Source organism: Macrotis lagotis, chromosome 1 (assembly GCF_037893015.1).
Source record: "Macrotis lagotis isolate mMagLag1 chromosome 1, bilby.v1.9.chrom.fasta, whole genome shotgun sequence".
NCBI lineage: Eukaryota > Metazoa > Chordata > Mammalia > Peramelemorphia > Peramelidae > Macrotis > Macrotis lagotis.
Window position 1 is genome coordinate 293,086,276 of NC_133658.1, and position 25,351 is coordinate 293,111,626.

Sequence of the window (25,351 nt, forward strand, 5' to 3'; positions counted from 1 at the left end):
ACACTATTCTGGAAAGATTTGAATGAGGAGAGAACCTTGTAAAGAAGAATGGTAGGTGGTAGTTGGGAAGGGAAACTGGAAGACCAAGCCCTAGAGCTTCTAGCTGAAAGGAGGAGAGAAGTCTACAAGTTCTGTAGGACTCACAGAGTCTCAGAATATTAGTGCTAGAAAAGACTTTCAAAGATCAAACAATTCAATTCTTCAGTTGATATATTAGAAAACTGGGCCCCAGAGAAGGGAAGAGACTTTTCCAAGGTCACCCAGATAGTTAGTTTAAATATAATCTATCTTTTCAAATAAACTATATTGTCCCTAAGAGCCTCTGACTCACCTCCCCAATTTCCTGAGTCACTTTCTAGTACCACCAGATTACTCCATCTATCTCACCCATCCAGTGCCCTAAGAATCTGACTAGATACCTGATTCAGAACTTTTTGTAGATAAGGTGTGCCCATGCGTTCAGCCAGATGGCGGTAAGATGGATGAGACAGGAAAAACTTGCGTTCAGCTGCCAGAGCTGCTGTGATATCCTTTTTACCATCAATATCTTTCTGGCTTCTATTCACCACTCCAATGTAGCCTGTAGGAACAGGTTCAGAGATCAAAGATCATGTGGTTTTTCTCCTGAGTTAGGAACCATTCCACCGAGTACAAAGGGAGGATTCCTACCTCTCCGCAGGGGCAGCAGCTTGTTCTCAAGAACATCTCGGGCATCAGTTCCTTCATCCATCAAATCTAGTTTAGTGATGACTCCTATAGTACGTTGTCCTGAGGAGAAAGGATAAAAAAAATGAGTTTTTCTCCACTGCCACCCTGACCCCACCTGCATGAGGTATACTAATCCCCCCCTTCCAATGGTTGGATCACGTCTTACCTTGAGGGTCAACCTCCTTGGCAATCTTGAGGGCATCGGAGTTGGCAAGGTCAGAGTTGGCAGGGGATACAGCCAGGATGAGACAGTTTTCCTTGGTGACAAACTGCATAAGCATGTCACGGATCTGGAACTCGATATCCGGAGGCTGGTCCCCCACTGGAACCTTAGTCATTCCTGGCAGGTCTACCAGGGTCAGGTTCAGCACTGGACAGGGGCAGTCAGAGGATGGAATCAGTGGGGGAAGAGGAGAAGAGGGTAGTGACCAAAAGGCAGAGCCCAGGGAAAGTTCAGAAGGGGAACTGATCAGAAGTGAGAAGAATAAAAGATGTCCGGCTCAGGGAAAATTCTAAAGTAGGTGTAACCAAATGTAGAAATCAGAAAATGGAAGGAGTTCAGGAGAGGATTCCTAAGGGGTAGCTGAAGGGCCCAAAGACATCAGCCCTCCTAAACCACTTTCTCACCATGTGGCGAATAGACCCGTAAGTTGATGGGTACTGCTGAAATGCCCTTGTTGGAGCCTGTGACACGGTCAGTCTCTGCCTCAATCTCCAGTCGGACCTCCTCAAAATCTGTAAATTTCTTCCCTTTGCAATGAAGAAACTCAGCATATTCTGTCCCAAGATACAGAGTGGATGGCAATTCACCTTTGGCATTTACCCTCCATCTCCATCTTAGACCCTTCCTCCCACAAATGTGCATTTTTGTCCTCTCCCCAGTGAAGTACCACCCTCAATCTCCCTAGAGAGGGTCAAACTAGTTTCCCAGCTTCTTCCATCCCCAGCAAGATATAGTCCACCCTAAGGTCTGCTCCCTTCCATGCCTCCACCCCAGAACTTCCAAGGAACACCTGGGCAGCTGAGTTCCAAGAGGAGCCCAGTCTGAGCTATTTCATTGTGTGGACTAGGAGACTGCTAGGGCACTAAAAGGGTACCCCTTATAGCTTATACCTGTGGTGGCATTCACCAGCTGCAAGACCAGTGGCCGGCGGGTCACAATACCAGATCCACGGGGCAGAAAGTCCCTACAACAGAAAAGAGCATCTGAGAAAGGTGAAAGTATCTTCATTGCTCCAAGAACATCTCAATATTCAACCAGCTTCCAAAAATTACCCTCCCCTACTCCACCCTGGCCCAAAATATAACCAAAAAGATACAATTGAGTATATGGAGGTAGAAGGAGTAGGAAAAAGAGAAGAAATAATGGGGAAATGCCAATCATAAAAAGTACAGAAGGGTACATGTCTCTCTTACACACTACTCTAATGAACTCAATAGTGCAGCCAAACTGTCCTGCTTGCTCCTCCTCAGATGCAGCATTCCATCTCTGGTCCTCATCCCTCTTTACACAGGCTGTCCTCCATCTTGTTTCTCACTTCCATCTCTTAGTATTCTTAGTTTTTTTCAGGGATCCAATCTTCAAGCTCCACCAGAAAAGAGAAACCTTTCTCTACTTCCCAACTAAGATTATTTTTAATTGACCTTATCTGCTTTGAATTTCTTTTACATATATGTGTTATTTCTCCTGCTAGAATGGATGCTCCATAAGAGCAGGAAACATTTGGTGTCATGTCTTTGTCTCCCCAGTGTCAAGGACAGTGTCTGGCATATAGTACATGATTTTTGAATGACCAATTGTTTCAAGAAGATATGGGTTCTGTCAATGACACTGTTTCCCAGGTATCTCTTAGATCCATCTGCTGCTTGTCACTAGAGTCAGAGAATTCTGACCTTCATCTTCCAGTCAACAAGAAATTAAGTCTGAAATGACTCTCTGGGAGGGGGAGGGTATACATGGGTGTTGTAAGATGAAAGAAACAGGAAATATCAATAAAAACTTTATAAGTAAGATAATATGAAAAGAGAAATTGAGTCACAGATCATACAGAGGAAGTAGTCCACTCTCCAAGGCACATGGACTTCCCCAGACACAGTTTGTAACCCAAAAATCTGGTGAAGCCCATCAAGGACAACCATCCTAGAGAAAGGGAGAGGGTCTTCTCATTTCCTCTACCCTGCCAGATCTCAGTCCTGGATATGATAGGGAATGAGGGATGGTTATATGTGTCGCAATCCAAAGGATCAGGAAAAGGGAAAGACACCCTAGACTTCCTCTTCCTCTCATTTTTCTTTGGTCTTTCCTGTCTTTTTGCTGACTTTCAGTCCTTCAACACTCCTTGTCTTTCCTGCTGACTTTCAATCCTTGACCACACCCCTCTGCCTTGGGCTTCCTGCCTTCAGCCCTCCCTTCCTCCTGCCCCTGAGCCTGGCCCATCAGACCATTCTGAGGCAGTGACCATGCAGTTGAATTTGGGTAGGAATAGGCTGGTGGCATGAAGAAGTCCAACATGATAGAGATCTGGAATTTTAGAGTCAAATGTGACCTCACAGATCACTTAGTCCAAGCCCCACATATTACAGACAAAACAAGAGATGGGGGTGAAGTATATAATCTGGGCTGCAGAGACATAAGTTGCAGAGAGGAAAAAAGAACCTGGGTCTCCCAACTATCTTGAATTTCTCTTGCAAACCATGATGCTGTAGGCCAGAGGCCTGTTTTTCTGCCATCCTCAATAGTGTGGCCCCTTTCCACTCCCACTTTCTACCCACATAAACAAGGCAGAGTTCAGAGAAGGCACTGTGATTTTTCTGGATGAATCAGCAAGAGCTGGAAAGAAGAATTGTCTCAGGGGAAGCTGATGGACAGGATCTGTGTCCTAAAAATTAGGCCCTGCTCTATTCAGAGTCTAGAGGGTGGAACCCCGAGTTCCTCAGCTGATACACAACATCAGTTGTGCACAAGGGCTGTGGAGATAGGGTGGGAGATGATAAGGTCAGAGGAAGGTCTGGTATCAAGTCAGGTAGTGACAAGTTTCATCTGAGGTTCCACTTCCAAGTATCCCAAGGTGTGCCAGGAGGTGATGGGCACAGATGGTTCTCTTCTTCCAGCTTATGCCACAAGGAGTAAGGGCTATCAAGAACATACTGTTCTTCCTTGGGCAGGGAATGGAAGGGAAGGCAGTGGGGGATAAGCTTCATCCCTTAAAGAGATGCAGCAACACAAAATAGTGGGAAAAGCAGAGGTTTAAGAGCAGGAAAATATTGGGTTTTTGCTCTCATTTTCCAAATATACTAGCTTTTGGGACCCTGGACTAATCACTGTATTTCCTGAGCTATCATTTCTGAATGGGTCAGACCTGTGATTTCATTCCTCAGGATCAGGAAACATCCTCCACTAGCCCAGATCTCTATCTGTTCAGGCAATTTCTAGTCTTAAGAGAGTTGCCTGGGAGACCAGAGAGGATAAAAAAAAAACTTGCCCAAATCATGTAGACTGAGCTTTAGTTTCCTGATCTAGTGTGGGTACTTGGGTACCAGTGGAACACCTCGGCTATCCATCACTTTTTCTGTTGTTCAGTCCTTTCAGTTGTGTCTGACTCTTCATGACCTTATTCAGGGTTTTCTTAGCAAAGATACTGAAGTAGTTTGCCATTTCTTTCTCCAGTTTATTTTATAGAGGAGGAAACTAAGATAAACTGGATGAAGTGACAGACAAGCTAGTATGTGTCTGAGTCACTTTATCTGAGATATCACTTTTTCTAACAAGACAGAAAGTGACTGTAAAACGGAGCTAATAAAACTTACTTCACCTATTCACAAATTGTTGTGAAGAAAACACTTCAAAGTATTGGAGAAATGTGGGTTATTATTTAGTCCCCAGATACTCCCTTAGAATGTACACTACTTGAGGACAGGGGTTGTTTAACTCCCAGAACATAGTACAAAGCAGCACCTAATCAGTGATTAATAAACCCTTGTCAAATAATGTGTTGCCCTTTCCCCCTAGCATAGTTGTGCACTGATTTGCCTACTTCCCAGATCTAACCAGAGATGCTCTGTCTACTTTGAGGTTTGGTATAAGAAGCTAGGAAGAATTCCTCCTATGTGTCACCTCAGCCCTGGGCTATTTCCTACCTATAAAAGGTGAGGAAGAGGAAGGGGAATTCAAGACTCCATCAAACCTTGGGAGGAAAGTTCAGGGGAAAACAGGCAGATGAGCTTGTCTAATTCTATCAATGAGAAGACTAGAGAAAAAAAACAAAAGACAAAAGGAATCCTCCCTTGGAAATATCAAAGTAGACTGTTAAGGTAATATTATAGAGTCACACATCTGAAAAATAGTTCTTCTTCCTAGCAGGCAGGGGATGGAGAATGGACATGAGAGAGCCCAGTTCAATAAGGGCAGAGGGACCAAATTTCATAGCCTAAACCAGAGCAGGGAGATGAGATGAGAGAGATATGGAGTCCCCAGATAGAGGTGTACTCATTAGTCCCCTCCCCCAAACCTTCTACCAACATAGAGGCGGAACCTCCACCTGGCCAGCTCCTCGCCCAGCAATACCATGGTAACAGCCAGTTCCCATGGAAACAAGCCCAGAGAAGAAGAAAACCACAGAGCACCCCCCCCCCAGAAATGGCACCAATCTCCATCACTTCCCCCACCTCTACTCTGAACCAATAGATTAGCCTGATGACGACAGACTTCCCTGGTCCAAGGAGCTGGGGGAGGAAAAGGCTAGATTGGAGCCTACATGGTTTAGCAGAGATGGATAGTCAGATAGATTTAGGGGGTAAATAGTCCCATCTTCTATCCCAAGATTTCAATTCTGCTATTTTTGAATATCTCAGTTCCCAACACTCAAATATTAAGGTTTTCACTCTGAAAATTTGGCTTTGAGATGCCCTGAACCGACTCATCAACTACCTAAAAGGAGAGGCTTTTTATAAGGGAGTCCAGAGGAAGAGTGTTCAGTCCAGCTAGACATTTGGCCTCAGAAAGCTGAGGCTTCCCCAGACCCTGGTTCTCTCCAGTAATGCCTACCACCTGAGCTATTAAAAGGACAATCAGCTTAAAGGGAAGCAGAGATTACAGCAGAGAGACAGCCTAGACCAGAAATTTCCCAGGGAGAATCACTGCTCTCTATAAAGGAGAAGAGAAGGTGATATATGTATATTCAATAATGTTTGGGCCTCTCCATCCTTTTGGGTAACATCCAGGGGGACTGGTCTAAACAGAGCTCTCAATCTTTCCTTCAAGTTCTTGGGAAGTCACAGAATTCAAGAATGTGAGTCAAAATCACATAATTTTAGAATGAGAATCAAAGAATGAGATTCACAGTTAAAAGAATGTACTCCCCTTTTCTTCACTGGAGAGGGAGAGGACTATGGATGTACAGTATAGGATTCACTGTTAAACCTAGTCAGTGTATTTCTTGGCTTTGCTGAACTAGTTTTTCCCCCCTCTTTTAATTTTTGTTACAAGGGAAGACCCTCTAGGTAGCTGAAGGGGAAGGAATATTTTTTGGAAATGTATGTGATAGAAAAAACAAAAGATATTGAGTAAGAAAGATAGAGACAGAGAGAGACAGGGAGAGGCAGAGACAGCAAGAGAGATCAAAAGGGAGAGAGAAGAGACAGGAAAGAAAGAAAGAAAGAAAGAAAGAAAGAAAGAAAGAAAGAAAGAAAGAAAGAAAGAAAGAAAGAAAGAAAGAAAGAAGAAAGAAAGAAAAAGAAACAGAGAGAAAGAGAAAGAAAGAGAGAGAAAGAAAAGGAAGGAAGGAAGGAAGAGACAAATTATGGAAATTTAAAGAAGCTCCATTATTATGGAGGCATTTCAAAGTCATTATTATGACTTTGAACAAGTCATTTCACCTGTGTGGGAATGAGGTTTCTTATCTGTGCAATCAGAGGGATAGATAAAATGATTTCCAAAAGTCCTTTTTGACTCTAATATTCTAGAATTCTATGATTTGGGAATTCTAATTAAACCTTCCCATTTTACAGGTGAGAAAACTGAGAGGGGAAACAGATTTAGAGGAAGAGTCCAGAGCTTCTCTCAGTCATGGTCCTAGTGCTGTTCTATCTGGCAGATTCTTTATCTCAGAGTAACTCCCTCAGAAGGAAGCTCTCATGTCTAACTACATTACAGACAAAGAAGGGGGAAGATAGAGAAAGGAATAAGCATGTAAAAAGCAAGGAGTTGTTCTAAGTACAATATTGTCCCATTTGATCCTCACCACAACTCTGGGAAGTAGGTGCTATTATTGTTCTTATTTTATAGTTGAGAAAACTGAGGCAGCCAGAGGTTAATTGCCTTGCCTAGGGTCACACAGCTAGGAAATGTCTAAGGTCAAATTTGAATTCAGGTCTCCCTGACTCCAGCCCCATTACGTCACCGAGCTGCCTCAAAGAGGCCTGAGTGCCAGGGATGGTAGCAGAGCTTAACAACCAATTCCTTGATTTCTGTGTACCTCCCTGAGGACCAGCTCTTCCCAGAGAAAGTTGGAGGGCAAGCCACCAAATTCCATGAAGCATCCCCGAACCCAGGGGTCTTGCTTCTCAATCCCATTCCTTCAATCTCTGCTCTGGATGGTTAGAGAAGGGAAATTCCTGTTTGCTATTTCCATTCCATCTCTATGGTTCCTTCCTCTTTCCAGAGATACAAACAATCTGACCATATTCTTCAATAAAGCTAGTTCCCTATTCCTCCTTTCCTTGACTCCTCCCAGCGGGCTTCTTATCATGTGTCTAGGGACCTTCCCAAATTTACCCACCTCTCTCAGTATACCAGAGGGGTGCCAATACCTCCCTGATGGCATGAGAGGCTGGAAATGGGGGGTAGCCAATAACACAGCCCCACCATTGTCCTTCCCAATAGAGTAGGAAAGTTAGGATGGGCAATACTAGCTCTCACAAGAAAGTCCTGGTTAGATGGGGGATGGTAAAAAGTGAAGCTAGAACATTTAGAGAATGATTTCCTTGCCATCTGCTGACTCATCCTCAAATACATACCAAGCATAAAGAGAGAAAAATGATACCTCCAGGAATCCAAAGTCCATTATAGGAAATATCTCCATCATTCCTCAGCTATCCAGGAAAAAAAAAGGAGATAATGAAAGCCACTTGAGTGTGGCTTGGACACAGGATCTTAAAACTGGGTGATCCCAATATTCAGTCCTCTGTTCTCTTCTGAAATCTTTATTCAAAACAGGCAGGCAACCAAGAGACACTGCCATATGAACAGGTGTCATTTAATGATGCGCTCAAGGCTTACATTGCTCATGAAGCAAAGCTGACCATGGGCTTGAGATCAAGAGAGAAAGAAAGGAAGGGATTGACTCCTTTGGGTGCTTTGAGATCACAACATATAGTCTGGTTATTGTCTCACTGTACTGATTGGATGCATTGGAATAGCCAGAACAGGGGGATTAGATATGGAAAAGGGGATGCCATTTTGGCTGCTGAGGGTGAGAATACTAACCTGGGTGTTGAGACTCATGTTCTGCCCTTGGCCTTTCCACAGACTTTCATGGTAACTTAGGACAAATTATTTTTCCCTTTCTGGGCCTTGATTTCTACGACTGGTAAAGAAAGTTATATCAAATGATCACAAAGATACCCTCCAACTCTATGGGAATGGGGCAGGGTATCATCTCCCCAGAGCAAAGACAGGATGGGAGGAGTATAAAGTTGGTTGGACTCAACAAATCCCTCTGTGTTCTCTTTCCTCTGTCTTCCCCCAGAAGGGATGGTTGTGGGTATGTCTGACTCATTGGTCGGATGAACTTCAAGAACGGTTTCTAACCTCAAGAATGGATCTCCTGCACCCTAAGCTGCCTCTTTTTTGCAAACATATTCTAACAAAGGAGCAGGAAATCCAGTCAGGGATGGAAATATCCAGGTCTCTTCTCTCCAACATGGGGACTATTCTGTTGGAAATTCATATCCCTTGGAGGAAGAGGGAAAAGGAAGGAAGAATTAGTTTTAGAGGCATTTTAGGGGCAGAAGAACCTGGCTGAGAAGCCTCATTTCCCATTTCCATTCTAAGTCACACTTGTCTGATAGTTGTTTTCTTTCCGAGCTTGAGCTCATAGAAATCTGGTAGAAATGGTATAGCTCTTGTGCCAGATTCAACATTAACACATCGGTATTAAGCCTCCTTAGAAATACTTGCCTGACTTTTTCTTGGACTGGAATTCAAGGAAAATGAGGCAGTAGGCTCAAAAGAAAGCTGTCTCTCCCTTCAACTCCTTCAATGTTGGATTTCAATAGAGATGTGCTTAATGTTGTGGTGAAGAGATTATTTTGGGGGGGCAGGGGGTGGTTGATGACAGTCCTGAATTGAGGTGAGTGAGGAATAGGAAACAGAATGGATGGAGGCAGGTCCAAGGGCCACTGAACCTTGGAAATAGAAGGAACTTTAGAGATCTGCCTTGAAAACTGACCATCCAGCCTCTGCCTTAAGACTTCATTCCTTTTGAGGCAGTTCGTTCCACTGTAGGGCAACGCTGATGGTTGAGAAATAGTTCTTCACTGCTGAAATCTGTCTTTCTACCCACTGCTTTTTGTTTTGCCCTTAGAGGCTTATCAGAATAAGGTCAGTGTCTCTGCTGAATAGCTCCTCCAATACTGAGGACAGTTGTCATTTCTCTTCTTTTGGTCCAACATTCCTGCAGACCCTGCAATCAATGGGGTTACCTCTACAGGTCCTTCACTGTTCTGGTTGCCATCCTCTGCATGAAGCCCAATTTGTCAGTATTTTTTCCTAAAATGGAGTACCCGGAACTAAACACAGTACTTTAGAAGTGGTCTGCCGGAGGAAGGGGTACACAAAACCATGACTTTCCCCATTTTCAACACTAGACCGCTCTCAACACAAAGGTAATATAAACTTTTTTTGGCTATCATATCATTCTGTTGGTTCACATTGAGGCCAGAACCATCCCCTAACCTCTATCCCTGGCTTCTGTTTTCTTGGCTTAGGGCAACTGGGAAAAATGTTGGGGGGTGGGAGGATATAGAAGAGATTGATTTCTGAGTATGTGCAGGACTCAGGTAATTGACTTGAGTCAACAAATTCTGAAATATGTCTATAAGACTGGTTTATGGGAAAATTGACCAATGTAGCAAAATATTTCATTTTTTAAAATGGACAGCTTTAGAAATGACAAGCAAGATGGTTTCAAAAAATTCTGAGATGACTTTTATGAACTGATACAAAGTGAAGTGAGCAGAACCAGGAGCATATTGTACACTGTAACAACATATTGTATTGATGATTAACAGTGAAATACTTACGTGACCAATACAATGATACAAGACAGTTCTAAGACTCATGTTAAAAAATGCTATACACCTCCAGAGAGAGAACTGACAAACTCTGAATGCAGAATGAAGCATTTTTTTTTGCTTTATTTTTCTTGCTTTTTTTCAATATGGCTAAAATAGAAAAGTGTTTTGCATGACTTCACATGTATGATCAATAGATATCATATTGTGTGCCTTCTCAAGGTGTAGGGGAAGAGGAAGGGAGGGAGGGAGAGAATTTGAAATGCAAAATTTTTTTTAAAGTATGTTATTTATATATATATATTTATATATATATAATTGGGAAATATTTAATGAAATAAAAATATATTTAAAAATAAAATGGATAGGGGTGGCTAGGTGGCGCAGTGGATAGAGCACCAGCCCTGGAGTCAGAAGGACCTGAGTTCAAATACAGCTTCAGACACTTAATTACCTAGCTGTGTGGCCTTGGGCAAGCCACTTAAACCCCATTGCCTTGCAAAAACCTAAAAAAATAAACGATAAAATAAAATGGATAGCTTTTATTTTTATATCACCTTCATTTCCAAATATATAATTCCCCTAACTCAATATTCAGAGCCATTCCTTGTAATAAAAATTTTTAAAAAAGGAGAAAAAGCAGCTCAAAAAAGCTAAGCCAGTGAGTCTGGCATGCCAGCTTATTTAGCTTAAAACTGCCCAAAGACTTTGGAGATGCCTTAGAGAGGCAATGTTCCACATATCTGCCCACTTCCTCAGATAAGGGAAAGAAGGTTGTTTTCTTGCCTCTTCTCTAGGTCCAAGCTTGGTCATTAAAATTAAGTTTCAGCCTTTTGTTCTATGGAAAGGATTCCTCTACATATTGTATCCTGAGAAATCCATCAGAAGGAAGATGAAACCATCATCTTTAGATGAGAATCCAGTGATCCACTATTAAGGCTACTATTATAATTATATTTATTATATCATTATCATAAATATAGTCAATAAAAATATTATGTGAGGGGAATTAGCATGATTTAGGGGATAGTGTGCTAAATTTAAAGTCTAGTGAGAAATGGGTTCAAATTCTGCCTCAGGCACTTAAGAGGTAGATGATCTTAGGCAAGTCATTTCATCTTCTATGGACTTACTTTTCTAAAAAATAAACCTCAAATTAGGATTGTTGTAAGGAAAGCATAGCAAACCTCACACAAGTAAATGTATCTTATTTCTAGGTCGCAGCTTAACAACTGAGCTGGCTTACACCAAGGTAGAGCAGAACAGAGCCAGGGCTTGACTCAGGAGATAATGAATGTTCCCAAATCTTACCTCTGACATTACCAGCTTTTGGACCTCTGGGTATAACATTTAACCTCTCTCCTCATGATCTTCCAGCCTCAATTTCCTTATCTGCAAAGTGGGGGTAATAACACCTGGTGAAAGTATCTCACAGGGCTGTTGAGGATTCAATGGGGTTATAGAAATCTTTTTATATCTTTAAAATTTATATTTATATAAATGTCAGCTATCATTATTTGATAGGGATGAGGGAGAGGGATTCCAGGTCTTAAGGATGATGTCAGTGTTCATATTTTGATAGATTCAGGGGGTGAGCCTTCCAGATCTCTGGATAACCAGAGGCTTTTCCTCCTCACATAGCAATGGCCTACTGCAAAGTCCTGTCCTTAGCTAATGCATTTTCTCTTTCAATGTATTCAGATCAGATGCATTTTGAGGGTTAAAAATAAAACAAACCCATGGTAATAAATAGAGATATCAAAGTGGTGGATGAAGCTGCTAATTGTTCCTCTTTCTCTCCAGTCTCAGGTTCTTCATACTTCTGCTTCCAATCTGCCTCCTAAATGTCCTATAGGGAAATTTATTTGAGGGGAAAAGACACCAAAGAGCTGGACCTAAAGGGAATTCAGGTATCTGAGTTCCTAGCCACTCTCCTTTATCCTGTCACCAACATTATATTCTCTCCTGCTTTATAGCACTGGAAAAATCGTTGGTGCCATACCCTCAGTCCCAGGAGACCGATGGAAATACTGCCCCTTACCTGAGGCCTGATCCACTTCCAGCCTTGGCCATCAATAATGAAATAACTTATGTTTCTATAACCCTTTAATATTGATCATCTTATTTCCTCCTCCAATTAATCCTGTGAGATATATTTATAGCAGATGCTCCCATTTTGCAGATTAAGAAAGTAAGACTCATAAAGAAGCAACTTGCCCCAAGTTTATACACAGCTAATTAGTGTCAGAGTTAGAATCTGACTCCAAGTCAGGGGGTCTTGTTCTGGGCAAGTAGGTGGATAGAGAACCTGGAGTCAAGAAGACCTGAGTTCAAATTTGGCCTTGGACATTTAACCATCTGTGTAACCCTAGAGAAGTCATTTAGCTCTGTTTGCCTCAGTTTCCTCATCTGTAAAATGAATTAGAAAAGAAAATGGCAAACCACTCCATTATCTTTCCCAAGAAAACCCAAAATGGAGTTATGAAGAGTCAGACACAACTGAAAAATGACTGAACAACAATTGGCAGTCTTCCCATAAGACCTTGTTGCCTCCTATAGATTAGTCAAATATTGAAGCTGGGAAGGGTCTAACTTCCGCTCTTCCTCCACCTTCCCACATATCTACACTCACTTTAATAGAAAAGAAAACTGAGTCATGGGATCATAGATTAGAGCTCTTAGGGAACATGAGGGCCAATCACCAATCTCCTTACTTTACAGAGGAGAAGCTGAGACCCCAAAAGGTAAGTGACAACCCAATTCACACAGACATTAAATGGTAGATCTGGGATTCACATCCTGGTTCTCGACAGGGACATTTTTGCCCAATCCTTTCCTTACTCAGTTTTAAACTACAATCAATAAGCATTCGCAAAACTATATGCCAGACATTCCCTCTCCTTAAACCCCTCCACAAATGCTCTCTTTACATCGAAACCCCAATGATCCCCACTTGTGAAGTACTGATCATGAAAATGGCTTAAAATAGTCCAAGACTCCCTACCCCCCAAAAAGTCAAACAACCTATTCATTTGGGGGATCGTCTCTCCAGTGGTTGAACACAATTTTCCTTCTTAATTATGTTTCACAGGATCAGATACCTTAGAGTTGCCAGGGACCTTGGGAGAATGTCCAGTCTAAGTCCCTCATTTTATAGCTGAGAACTAGAGGTCACCCTGTGACGTAGTCAAGATCTCATGGGGAACAAAAGCATCATTCGAACCTAGGTACTCTTATTACAGATCCAGAACTCTTTGCTCTTTCGACAATCGTCAATTGCTTTTTGCTTTGTTTTGATTAATATTCAAACAAGCTTCCATTTATTGAGGGCTTCACCGATGGGGGATGAAGGGGGGGGCAAGCCTGGGCATGAGTAGGGGAAGAAGATGGAGGCCTATTTACAGGGAGAGTATACCACAGGAGGATGGATGTGGGGGGAATTTAGGCAATGGGAAATCAAAAGATAGCAATCAAAATTTCTTTTTGTAAAAAAGAGCATGCTTGCCCTTCTTCAGTTACATTGGCCATAGGGCTGGGCACCTTTAGAGGTCACTCAGGATAGAGAATCATAGTCAGAAATTCAACCCCCTTCATTTGCTAGATGGGGAATCTGAGGCCCAGGGAAAGGGAAGTGACAGGCCCGAGGTCACACAGCAACTATCTGTGGATCTTCTTCATGACCATTTCCCACTTGGGGTGCTGTTTTAATGTGGAGCAAGTTCCTTACTCTCTCTGAACCTCAGAGTCCTCATCTATAAAATGAGGAAGCTAGATGTTCTATGGCTAATTGCAAAATAAATATCCAGTCATTAAGAGGTAAGCAATTATTTTCCCATAATGATAGCTGAAAACATCCATGCACCTGATTATGGCTACATGCTCTTCTCATGAACAAAGCCTAACTAGAATATTTTTATTTCGCATGGGTAAAATAATAAATACAAAGTCATCGTGCAGGGAAAAACTATTTTGACTTGATAATAATAGCTAGAATTTATATGGTGTTTTAAAGTTTGCAAAATGTTTTACAAGTATTATCTCATTTGATCCTCATAAAACCAATGAAGACAAATGGTATTATTATCCCCATTTTGCAGATTAGAAAACTGAGACACAGTTTATATGACTTGCCAGGGCCACACAGCTAATAAAATATCTGAGGAAAGATTTGAACTCAAAATCTCCTGATTCCAGGACTGGACCTCTATTGCCTGCACCTTCCAACTCCTTTAATCCTGATATGTTCCATATAACACAAAGGTCTGGGCTCCCTTGGTTCCCCCCTTGCCAACAAGACCAAGGAAGTAGAAGGGAAAAGCTGTTGTGACCAAGGCAGGGAGAGAAGAGGAATCTTTGAAGAGAATATGCATGTGTATGTGAGCACGGATGCGGATGAATATTAACATATGTATGTTATACAACTGTAGCATGATTCTATGTGTTGTCTTCCTCTACTAAATTGTAAACTCCTTGAAGGCAGGGACTATCTTATACTTTTCATTGTATCCCCAACATCTGGCACATAGAATAAAAGTTTACTAACTTTGACTATGACTGTATGTGATCATATATTAATTTATATATGTCAGTAGAATGGTATGTATTATATATGATCATGCAATAAAAATAACTAATATCTATATAGCACTTTGTGGTTTACAACTCATTATAATTATCTTATTTGGTCTTTATAAAAATGCTGAGAAGTTGTAATTATTATATCCATTTTTATAGATGAGAAAAACTGAGTCTAAAAGAGCTTAAGTGGGTGCCTACAGTCACATAGCTAAGTCTTTATTTTTTTTGGTTTTTGCAAGGCAATGGGGTTAAATGACTTGCCCAAGGTCACACAGACAGGTAATTAGGTAATTATTAAGTGTCTGAGGCTGGATGTGAAGTCAGGTCCTCTAGACTCCACTGTACCACCTAGCTGCCCCCTATAGCTAGGTCTTGAAGTAGGATTTGAACTCAGATCTTCTTTTCTCCAAGGTTAGCACCAAGAGAGCCCCATCCATAATGCATTATGAAGGGATGGCTAGGTAGCACAGTGCATAGAGCACCAGCCCTGGAGTCAGGAGTACTTGAGTTCAAATGGGGCCTCAGATACTTAATGATTACCTAGCTGTGTGGCCTTGAGCAAGCCACTTAACCCCATTGCCTTGCAAAAGAAAACAAACTAAAAACCATAATGCAATATTATGTGTTTAAGTACCTTAAGTTTAAAGGTACAAATTGGAGAACAAGAGATCTGGGAAGGAACATCTCTCTGTTCTGCTCTGGGTCGCAGGCCTAACTGAAGGTGGAAAAAATACCTCCTCCCATGCCTGGCCCCAACAGACTCGTCCTGGTGCTATTTATGAGAGCTGAGGATGCTGAGGATGCATCACAGAGGGCTTTATGTACAGTTATTGTCTCCAGGATGGCAGAGGGCCCTGGCGATCTCTCTTGAGCCCAAGGAGGTGTCTGAAGGCCTCTGGGCAGCTGCCCTTCCTGTCCTTTAACTGGTACAGCCCCAGGTCCTCCTTTCCCCAGCTCCTTGTGTGTCTGGCCCCAATGACCCTAGCTAAGCATAAAGAAACTTGACCCTCCCAAGGCTCACCTATCAGCCCCTGCTCAGCTCCATTTCCCCTCAGCATTCTTATCCTCTGTAGGTCATTTTTCATATCTGCTTTCCTTGACCCAGACATCCAAGGGAAAGATTTCACGTGTGTATTTCTCTCCTAAAGTTAGGCAAGGGCTTTGGTCATTTTTTGTGTGATAAGCATGGAAATGCCCAGTAGACATATGGAATCCCTAGCATGTTCCAAGTCATGTGCCAAGCATGTTTCATGAATAGTAGTAAGGATATGCAGAGTGTGTTTCTCATGACTGGAGGATGGGGGGTCTCTGATTGGATCATCTAGTTGCTGGGGTTATCAGGGAAGTAAAACAGGGTCTGGTCCTGCAGCTAAGTCTGAAGAGACCCTATTCACCAGTTAAGGAATTTCCCCAAATTAGGTTATAATGGATGGGCAGAGATAAAGTCCAAAGGAAACCCAATCCATGAAGACCTCTCTGACCAGTCTAGCTATCCATGACTTATTTCCTCTCAACCTTGATGGTGCTTTTCACCTGGACAGCTCAGAAGACACAACAAAGCTTGCCTAACATGATCAGTTCTCTTTCCATGCATTTATCTTCTCTTCTTTCACCATGATGATCAGAAAAAGGATGGTTTCTTATTCCAGTTCTATAAAGGATGGAGGAAGTTAAGAGAGGAAATAAATTCACTTAGGAACCCAGGAGTTCCAGTTTCCAGGTTGATTCTCTGCTGGCTCTAAATGTATGAATCGTCTCTTTTTATCTTTTAATTAATTTATTTATTTATTTGTTTGGGGTTTTTTTTTGCTGGTCTATGCTGTAGCTTCCAGGGGTCGTGAGCCACTTCATCCTCTATCCTAACACTGGGAAGACCCATCTCAGGTAGGCTGCTCAAAAGCCTATGCTGTCCCAGGACTAGGAAAATTTGCTTCACAGAAGACACAGGGCCAAAGGGACATGCCACATGTATGCTTGGGTTGGCTCTCTGTTATACAGGGGAAATTAGAGGAAGAAAACCACTGACAATCTGGTCAGTACCAGGACCAGCAAATTAACTGCCAGGTCCATTCTCAGATAACCCAGATCCACGTCAAAGAAAGGCAAAACAGAGAAGTGCAGGGTGGTCCCTTACCTGCAGAAAAAGGGAAGGGAGAAAGAGTAGATCTCTGGGTTATAGCTATAGTTTGCTTCATGTTTAAAGTAGCTGTGAGAAGCTGAGTCCCAATCCCCATTACCAAAAAGAAGGAGGTATTAAGGCTTGAAGATGCAGTAGATAAAAGTAAAACGTATGTCAAGCTAGAAGGTCACAACTTCCAGCTCAACCACTGATCAGCTGGATAAAACGGAGTCTTTCCTATTCTGTGCCTCAGTTTACCCACTTACAGAATGAATCCTCTAATGATGATCTTGTTAGGGTATGGAGGTAGACAGCTGTTAACCCACACTCTAAGTGTGATAGAATGGAGAGAATGCTGACTTTGGGGGCCCCTACCTGTGTGACCTTGGACAAATTACTAAACCTCTCTGAGCTTCAATTTCCTTATCTATAAAATGAGAAGGTTGGAGATGACTCTTCTAGCTCTAAAGGATGATCTTACGACTTGAATTCTAGGCTTGACAAGGATACTATTTTGCTGGTGTCCTAGAATCCTGAATCTCAATCAGACCCAGAATTCCTTGTTTCCTCTGCTACTTCATTGTTTCCTCCCTGGAGGAGGGAGGGAAGAGAGACCTGGTCCTGAGGGAGTCTCATAGCCTGCCTTCATCACCATGCACACAGCCCCAAAGACAGGTCCATGCCTGCTAACTTCAATCGGAAATCCAGGTACTACAGGGGAATAAGAGAGGGGAGAGTATCAGCCAGAACTGGGGACAATAAGGATTAAATGACTTGTCTGGGGTCATACAGCTAGTAAGTAACAAGTATCTGAGGCTAGATTTGAACTCAGGTCCTTCTGACTCTAGGGCCAGTGCTGTATCCACTGCACCACCTAACTGCCTCTCAGAACCCAATGTCATAATCAGCTACCAGTCTTACAGAGACATAAGAATTATGGGTTAGGATCAGGCCCTTATTCCCAACTCTGGTTGTGTTACCCTGGACAAGCCACCACCACCTCTAGTGGATTACTTGGAGATTACAGTTAGGCAATGCATTAGATAGAGCATTAGGCCTGGAGTCAGGAAGACCCAAGTTCAAATCCTGCCTCAGAGCTGGATGACCCAGGCCAAATTACTTAACCTGTTTGTCTCAGTTTCCTCATCTGTAAAAGGGAGATAATAATAGCAATTACTCCCATAGGTGGTCATGAGGATTGAATAAGATAATTATAAATCACTTGAACAAAATGCCCAGCAAATAGTAGGTGCTATACAAATATTTGCTATTATTGTTATTGGATTTCTTAGATTTCTTTCTTCTTCCTTCTCATCTGCTCATCTGCTCTTCACTTAACCCAGGTGTCAGTTTCCTCATCTGTAAAAAGGGATAATAATTGTTGTACTTACCTCTTAGCAGCATGTAGTACGATATACCTATTCAATAGAGCAACAGTTCTCAAATGTTTTGGTCTCAGGACCCTTTACACTCTTAAAAATTATTGAATACCCCTCCCTTTGAGTTTCAGTTTATGTGGGTTAGAGGTCCATATTCACCATATTAGAAATTAAAATATCTTATTATGATGATGAAAACAGTTTTGACCTTGAGGAGTTCCTGAAAGGGGTTGTTGGGACCCCACAGAAGACACTTGAGAACTGCTGCCTTAGAACACTATTTAAATGTGAGTTTTTATTACTCCTTCTGGTCCCCACCCAGAGTGGGTGGCCCCAACATTTACCTGAGTGCCTCCCCATGCTGACCTCACAACATTAGCTCTCTGTACCTTGGACACCATTGAGGCCACCTACTTCTCTGGAAACCTTTGGCAACAAGGTGAAGATGATACTTTCGGGATTGGAGGCAGAGCAGTCATGGGAATGGGAAGGGCAAAGGAAGCACTAAGATATTTCCTTCAACTCTTTCAAACCCCAACCCAGGCTCTGGGACCAAGGCAGATCATCTGTGTACGCCTCTCAAGTCCATATCTCTGCAGCTCTTAGAGTCACATGAGCCCAGGGGGAAATCTGCAGAAGCCAGTTTCCCTGGGGGACAAGAAAGGAGCTGTCAATCTCTACTGAACCTAGTCTGGAGGGGCTTTCCTAGAATCAGGGTTTTCCTCTCTAGGGGTACAGAGGCTGCTCTGCAGAAGGAACCCCCACTTCATGGATTTCCCCCCCACCTTCTCTCTTCCCCTGAGGGTCACTGTAGAGGAAATGGGATTTCTTTGAGCTCAGACAGGGGCTAGCAGGGAGTTTAAACCCTTCTGGGTTTAATCAATATTGGGGAGGGAGTACAGATGCTCCCCAGACAGTCCCTGAAGGACAAAGATGCAGACTAAATGTAGAAGTGTGTGTCCCTTCCCTACTTACAATCCCCTGCTAATGGTCCAGTCTGCACCGTTGCTAGTCATGAAGGTCATCTGAAGGGAATTGTGGTCGGAAGCCCAGAGTCACAGAATGTGAGCCCAACTGGGCTGTTAATGAAACGAAAGGGGAGGGAAGTGATGTGGAAGGTGCTGATGAGAAGGGAGGCAGGAGGGAGCCATTGGGAAGGGGGAAGGGAACAGCAGCAACCAGGTCTACCTGCACAGAGGACCAGACCGCAGCCATCTCCTTTGGAATTCGTCTCTACAGCCCACACAATCTGCCTCCCGAGCTGGATAGAGCATGCAGAGAGAACCCCCCTCCCCCTCCCTCTTCTTTTGAAAGGAAGATCCTGAGCCCGCTGACCCCAACCCAATCACCAATCAATTGGTTGATTTAATTATTTATTTTTAAGCGCAGCTGCGCCCTCCATTCCAGAACGCGTCAGGTTAAGATATTGGGTATCTGGGGAGGACTGCATCACGATCTGACCTTCTGGCTCCCCAGCACTTACATAAGCCCAGGCCCTTTGTGTTTAAGACCGCCCGGGGTGGGTGGGGGGTAGGGGAGGTCATTGCTTCCCTCCTCCACCCCCAGGCCCGGAGGAGAGTGCCATCGATCTCCCGGTCCCGTGTCGGGGCTGCCCGGGCCTCCCCGGGATGAAGCCACTCGATGGGGTGATGAGATGCTCCCCCGGGCTCCTGCAGCCTCCCGGGTCTGCCCTTCCTCCCCCCACTCCCCAAAGGGGCTGCCGGCCTCCAGTCTCGGTCCTGCCTCCACCGCGGCTCCGCGGTCGTGCCCACCCCTCCCCCCCGCCGCTCCCGAGGGGAGCCCGGGAGGGCAAAGCTGTCTGGGCTGCCGGAGAGGGGCAAACAGACAGCATTCTCGTCTTCCCAGCCTGCCAGTGGCCGCCCGCGGCCCAAGGGCTCCCTTCCCCACGGCTCGGCAAAGCAGGAGAAGGGGCTCCGTGTCCCCCGCAGTCCCCCCATCCCTGGCCCCCGCAGCCCGCAGCCCAAACCTCCCCCTCCCCCGCCGCTGCGCTGCGCACAGACGGCGCAGGAGGGGGAGAGGGGCACTGCCCGCTGCAGGGGGCGGGGGCGCCCACCTCGGGAGGCGCTGCCCCCGTGCAAAGGTGCCCCCGGGGGTGGGGGGCCAGCTGCGGTGCCGCGGCGCAGACGGGGCGGGCCGCGGGGAGGGTCCGCGGTCTGCGCGCCGCATTACCTGCCCACGAAATTCTCCAGGACCGAGCTCTTGCCCGCGCTCTGGCCGCCCACCACGGCGATCTGCGGCAGGTCCAGGTTGGCATTCTGGCCGATGGCGGAAAAGGCGTCCTGCAGCCTGTTGACCAGCGGGATCAGGTCTTCCATGCCGCGGTTCCCCATCGCCGCGGCGGCCGCTGCCCGCGCCCCCTCCGGGGGCTCCCCGCTCCGGCACCCGCTTCCTCCGAGCCCGCTGTGCTGGCCGCGGGCTGCTGGCCCCGGCTGGCCCCTCCCGCCCCCACCCAGGGCCGGGCTCCTGCGCCTTCTCCCTGCCGCTGCGGCGGAGGCGCCGAGCCTTCCTGCCTGCTTCGACAGCAGCCCCGCCACCCCACGGGGATTGGAGCCCCGCGCACACCCGCCCTCGTCGCCAGAGGGAGGCCGAGAGCCGAGGGAGGCTCCTTCGCGCTGCGCAGGCGCCGACACCGAGGCGTCACGGGAAGTGTAGTTTTTCGCTAGCGCGTGGGCGATGAAAGGGGCCATCTATTCAGAGGTGTCCGTTACCTGGACTCTGGGCCGACACCCTGCATGAACGGAGAAGGCACACACTTTTCCTCCAACACCCGGATTCTTGTCTTTGTGATCCAGGGCAAGTACCTGTCTTATTCTATACCTTTTCTACCGCCATCGACCTTAAATATCTTCCCCTTCCCCATCTCTTAAGCTTCCACCATTTAAATAAGCTCGCCCGTACAGTGAAGACTTTCCTGTCCACTCCAGCCCCCATGAAGCTATCATTCCTCCGAGGCCTCTATCATACGCATTTGAAGTGTATATTCTTCCCAGCACTGTCGGTTAACTTTTTATTATTCGTATCTTTACTAGTCAGTGAGTTCCTTGATAAGCAAGGACCAGATTTTAGTCATTTTTGCTCCCTTCACAGCAACCAAGCACAAGGGATAATAAATGAATGAGTAATGCAGTAGGGTGTTGTTAAATGATGTAAAATGGCAGGAGAGAACTGGTAAGTTTTTCCCACATTCTCTAGCCCCCCTTTTATTAAAAATTTAGAAAATACTTGCTATACATGTTAATTTCTGATTCATAGTCACTCAATCTTCTGAGCATAGGATCACAGACCTAGAGCTAGAAGAAACCTGAGAGGCCATCTGTTCCATCTCCCTTAATTTTTTAATTAAATATTTTATTTTCCTCCCAATTATACATAAAAACAATCTTTAACATTCATTTATTTTATGGTTTTTTACAATTACATATAATTTGTAATATTCATTTTTGTAAGATTTTAAGTTCCCTGTTTTTCTCCCTTCCTCCCTTTCCTCCTCTCTCTTCTTGACATCAGGTAATCTGATATAGATTTTACATGTATAGCTATGTTAAACATACTTCCATAATGGTCATGTTTAACCTTCATTAAAATTTTTTTTTTTAAATTCTCTCCCCATCCCATTGAGATGGCAAGCAATTTGATATGGGTTATAAATTTTCAGTCATGCAAAACATATTTCCATATTAGTCATGTTATGAGGAAAAAACAGAATCAAAAAATCCCAGGAAAATAAAAAGTATGCTTTGATCTGCATTCAGACTCCATCAGTTCCTTCTCTGTAGATGGATAGCAGTTTTCACCATAAGTCCTTCAGAAATTATCTTGTATAATTGCAGAAAATAGCTAAATCATTCACAGTTGATCATACAATATTGTTGCTACTATCTACAATGCTCTCCTGTCTCTGTTCTTTCACTTTGTATCAGATTTTTCTCACAGCATCCTGCTTCATCATTTCTTATAGTCTAATAGTATTCCATCAAAATCATACACCACAACTTGTTCAGCCATTGTCTAACTGATTGACATTCCCTAAATTTTCAATTCTTTGTCACCACTAAAAGAGTCACTGTAAATATTTTTGTAAATATAGGTCCTTTTCTTTTATGTTTTATCTCTTTGGAATACAGACCAAGTGATGGTTTTGCTTGGTTAAAGGGTATGCATAGATGAACATACCAACTTCCTAATTTTAAAGATAAGAAATCTGAATGACTTTTGCAGGATGGAACAGATAGGTAAAGTGTCAACAGTGGTCCCCAGTAGTCCCCAATCACTGTTCTTTTCTCTATACCACATTTCCCTTTATCCTTTAGGAAGATGTATTGGAGTGATTAGTTTATCGTGACATTTGGGGATTGCAATTCCAGAGGACTGTGTTTCTGAACTATTCACTCAAAGACACACACACAGTGAATCAAAGATAGAGCCAGGGTTTGAAGACTAATTTCTTTCCATGAAAATGTCCCTCGGGATTGACTGAATTGTTCTACCTTGCTCTATAAAATAAGGATGTTGGACCTAATAGCAATATGCTATTCCTTCCAACGCTGATATTCAGAGATGCAAACCCTCTGGATTCATTCCAAGGCTTTCTGTCAGAAAGATGGAGATCTGAGTCGACCCTCTGAAATTCCTACATTCAAGGTAGTCACAATGTCCTGAGGAAAGGTTAGGGCTAATGAAGACAGAGGAATGGAGATCATTTTGCTGGAGAGATCAGAGCTTTGTTTTCCAGATGGCTTTCAACTTGCTGTGTGGGAAGCCATTTGTCTACTCTATGACTTCATTTCCTCTGGAGATATGTGTGAAATCCCAGTCAGACTGGCAAGGCAAGGCACTTGAGATATTCCTGAGTATAATTTTAACATCGGTTAAAGTGCCAGTTACCTTTAAAAATGGTTCTCATTTTTTTAATGGTTCTCATTTTTGACTTTGTGCTGACATAGGAATGGAGAAAAGTTTCTGGGAGATGTCAGAGATTAAACTCATAAGTATTGTACTGTGTTGTTAAAGAGCAACAGAAATTCTGGTGCAGATCCATACAGGAAAATGCCACTCCTTTTTGTGGCCATTTAAATGGTGGTCTATTTATGAAGCTTCCAGACAGCTGAGTTGAAATGTTGTTAGATGTGTGTCTGTCCAGTATTTAGCCCATCAGATTAAGGACTTAGTCATTCAGTGTTTATAAAATACTTAATGGTGCAAGACATTGTACTAGGTAGTTTATTGGAGGAACGGGAGATACAGAAACACTCTAGTAGATTTTCATCAAGAGTTTTAAAAAAAAGGACCACCAATAAGGAGGAAATTAAAGTAATAATTCAGAATTATTTTGCCCAACTCTATGCCAATAAATTTGACAATCTAAGTGAAATGGTACAAAAATATAAGTTTCCCAGATTAAATGAAGAGGAAATTAAAAACCTAAATAACCTTATCTCAGAAAAAAGAAATTCAACAAGTCATTATTGAACTCTCTAAAAAAAATCTCCAAGGGCCAGAACAATTCACAAGTGAATTCTATCAAACATTTAAGGAACAATTGGTTCCAATTCTATATAACCTGTTTGGGAAAATAGGTGAAGATAGAACTCTGCCTAACTCTTTCTATGATACCAATATGGTGCTGATACCTAAACCAGGAAGAGTTAAAACAGAGAAAGAAAATTATAGACCTATTTCCCTGATGAATATAGAGGCAAAAATCTTAAATAAAATCTTAGCAAAACGATTACAAGTTATATAACTAGGATAATACATTATGTTCAAGTAGGATTTATTCCAGGAATACAGGGTTGGTTCAATATTAGGAAAACTAGTATAATTAATTATATCAATAACAAACCTATCAGAAATCATATGATCATATCAAGAGACGCTGAAAAAGCTTTTGACAAAATACAGCACCCATTCCTGCTAAAAACACTAGAGAGTGTAGGAATAAATGGATTGTTCCCCAGACTAATAAGCAGTATCTATTTGAAACCATCAACAAGCATTATATGCAATGGGGACAGGCTAGAGGCATTCCCAATAAGATCAGGGATGAAACAAGGATGCCCATTATCACTACCACTATTCAAGAGTTAAAAAAAGGGCAAAATTACTTGATCGACAAAAATCTTTCCTTCTAGCTTTTTACATTCAATTCCATTTAAAGTTGTTGTTCAGTTGTGTTTGACTCCATGTGACCTCATTTGGGATTTTCTTGGCAAAGATACTAGAGTGGTCTGTCATTTCCTACTCCAGATCATTGTACAGATGAGAAAACTGAGGCAAACAAGGTTAACCGACTTACCCAGGGTCATTTGGAGGCTAGAATGAGTCTTCCTGACTCCATACCCAATACTCCATCCACTGTGCCACCTAGCTGCCAGTGCATTCAAAGCATTACCTAATAATGGCAGCTAGGTGGCACAGTGGATAGAATGCTGGACCAGAGTTCAAATGCAGCCTCTTCTGTTAACACTGGGCAAGTTACCTAATTTCTCTTCACCTTGGTTTTCTCAGCTATAAAATGGGGCATAATAATAGCACCAACCTCCCAGGTTTGTTGTGGGGATCAAATGAGATATTTATAAAATGCCTGGCACATAGTAAGCATTATATAAACTAGCTATTATTATTATTTTCATTATTAGACCCTGGGATACTGCCCTCTTGAACATGGTGCCACTAGAATGGCATAATGGCATAGTAAAAAAAAGCAGTAGAGCACTTCCCTATATACCTGGGATGTACCATCCTATAAATCCTAACACCATTAATGGGAAGAGTAGACATGTACGAGGATCATACATAAGGAATATGTGTGACAGACTAGATAAAGAGAGGCATAATCAACCTGCAGATGGATACTGCAGAGCTACCAGTGTCTTCTGCTGATAAAACCACAGTACTCTCTCTGGTCCTGACCTGGGCACCACATCATGTCTCTGGTGCTCCCCATCTCTCCTTCCCTTTCCCCTTTCATTTCTCCCAAATTTCAGTTAGAATTCTCTGCTGAGGTGTTATGTCTCTTCTGTAAGAAAATTGGATTCTGCCAACTCTCATTTAGCTGTACCCTCAGAGCCCAAATAACACCTCTTTTAGAAAAGTAGTGTGATCACACACCCAGTTATCAGATTGGGGGGAGGGGAAATACCACCTCAGTTGCCTTCTTCAGACACAGTAGGATTCTGTCAGCTCCCAAAGACTTCATTTCTGGAGACCAAGGTCTTTGGAACCTAGAAGAATCAATCAGCTAATTAGAGCTTTA

At 43.3% G+C, this 25,351-nt stretch overlaps 2 protein-coding genes across 3 annotated transcripts in view; one reads left to right on the top strand and one right to left on the bottom strand.

Moving 5' to 3' along the window:
• The window catches only part of DNM1 (dynamin 1), a 59,791-nt gene extending 39,200 nt beyond the window's left edge, over nt 1-20,591 (bottom strand). Inside the window, 6 exon segments of the mRNA XM_074211049.1 lie at nt 420-580; nt 670-768; nt 875-1,078; nt 1,336-1,485; nt 1,822-1,895; nt 20,266-20,591. Coding sequence (XP_074067150.1) covers nt 420-580; nt 670-768; nt 875-1,078; nt 1,336-1,485; nt 1,822-1,895; nt 20,266-20,426 — 849 coding nt within the window. The 5' untranslated portion in view covers nt 20,427-20,591.
• A 185-nt stretch (nt 20,592-20,776) lies between these two features.
• The window catches only part of CIZ1 (CDKN1A interacting zinc finger protein 1), a 38,119-nt gene continuing 33,544 nt past the window's right edge, over nt 20,777-25,351 (top strand). Inside the window, exon 1 of one of the 2 annotated variants that reach the window (XM_074211052.1) lies at nt 20,777-20,889. In XM_074211052.1, the coding sequence (XP_074067153.1) occupies nt 20,829-20,889 (61 nt within the window). In that variant the 5' untranslated portion in view covers nt 20,777-20,828. The remainder of the gene's footprint in view (nt 20,890-25,351) is intronic. The other variant, XM_074211051.1, reaches the window with a different exon arrangement.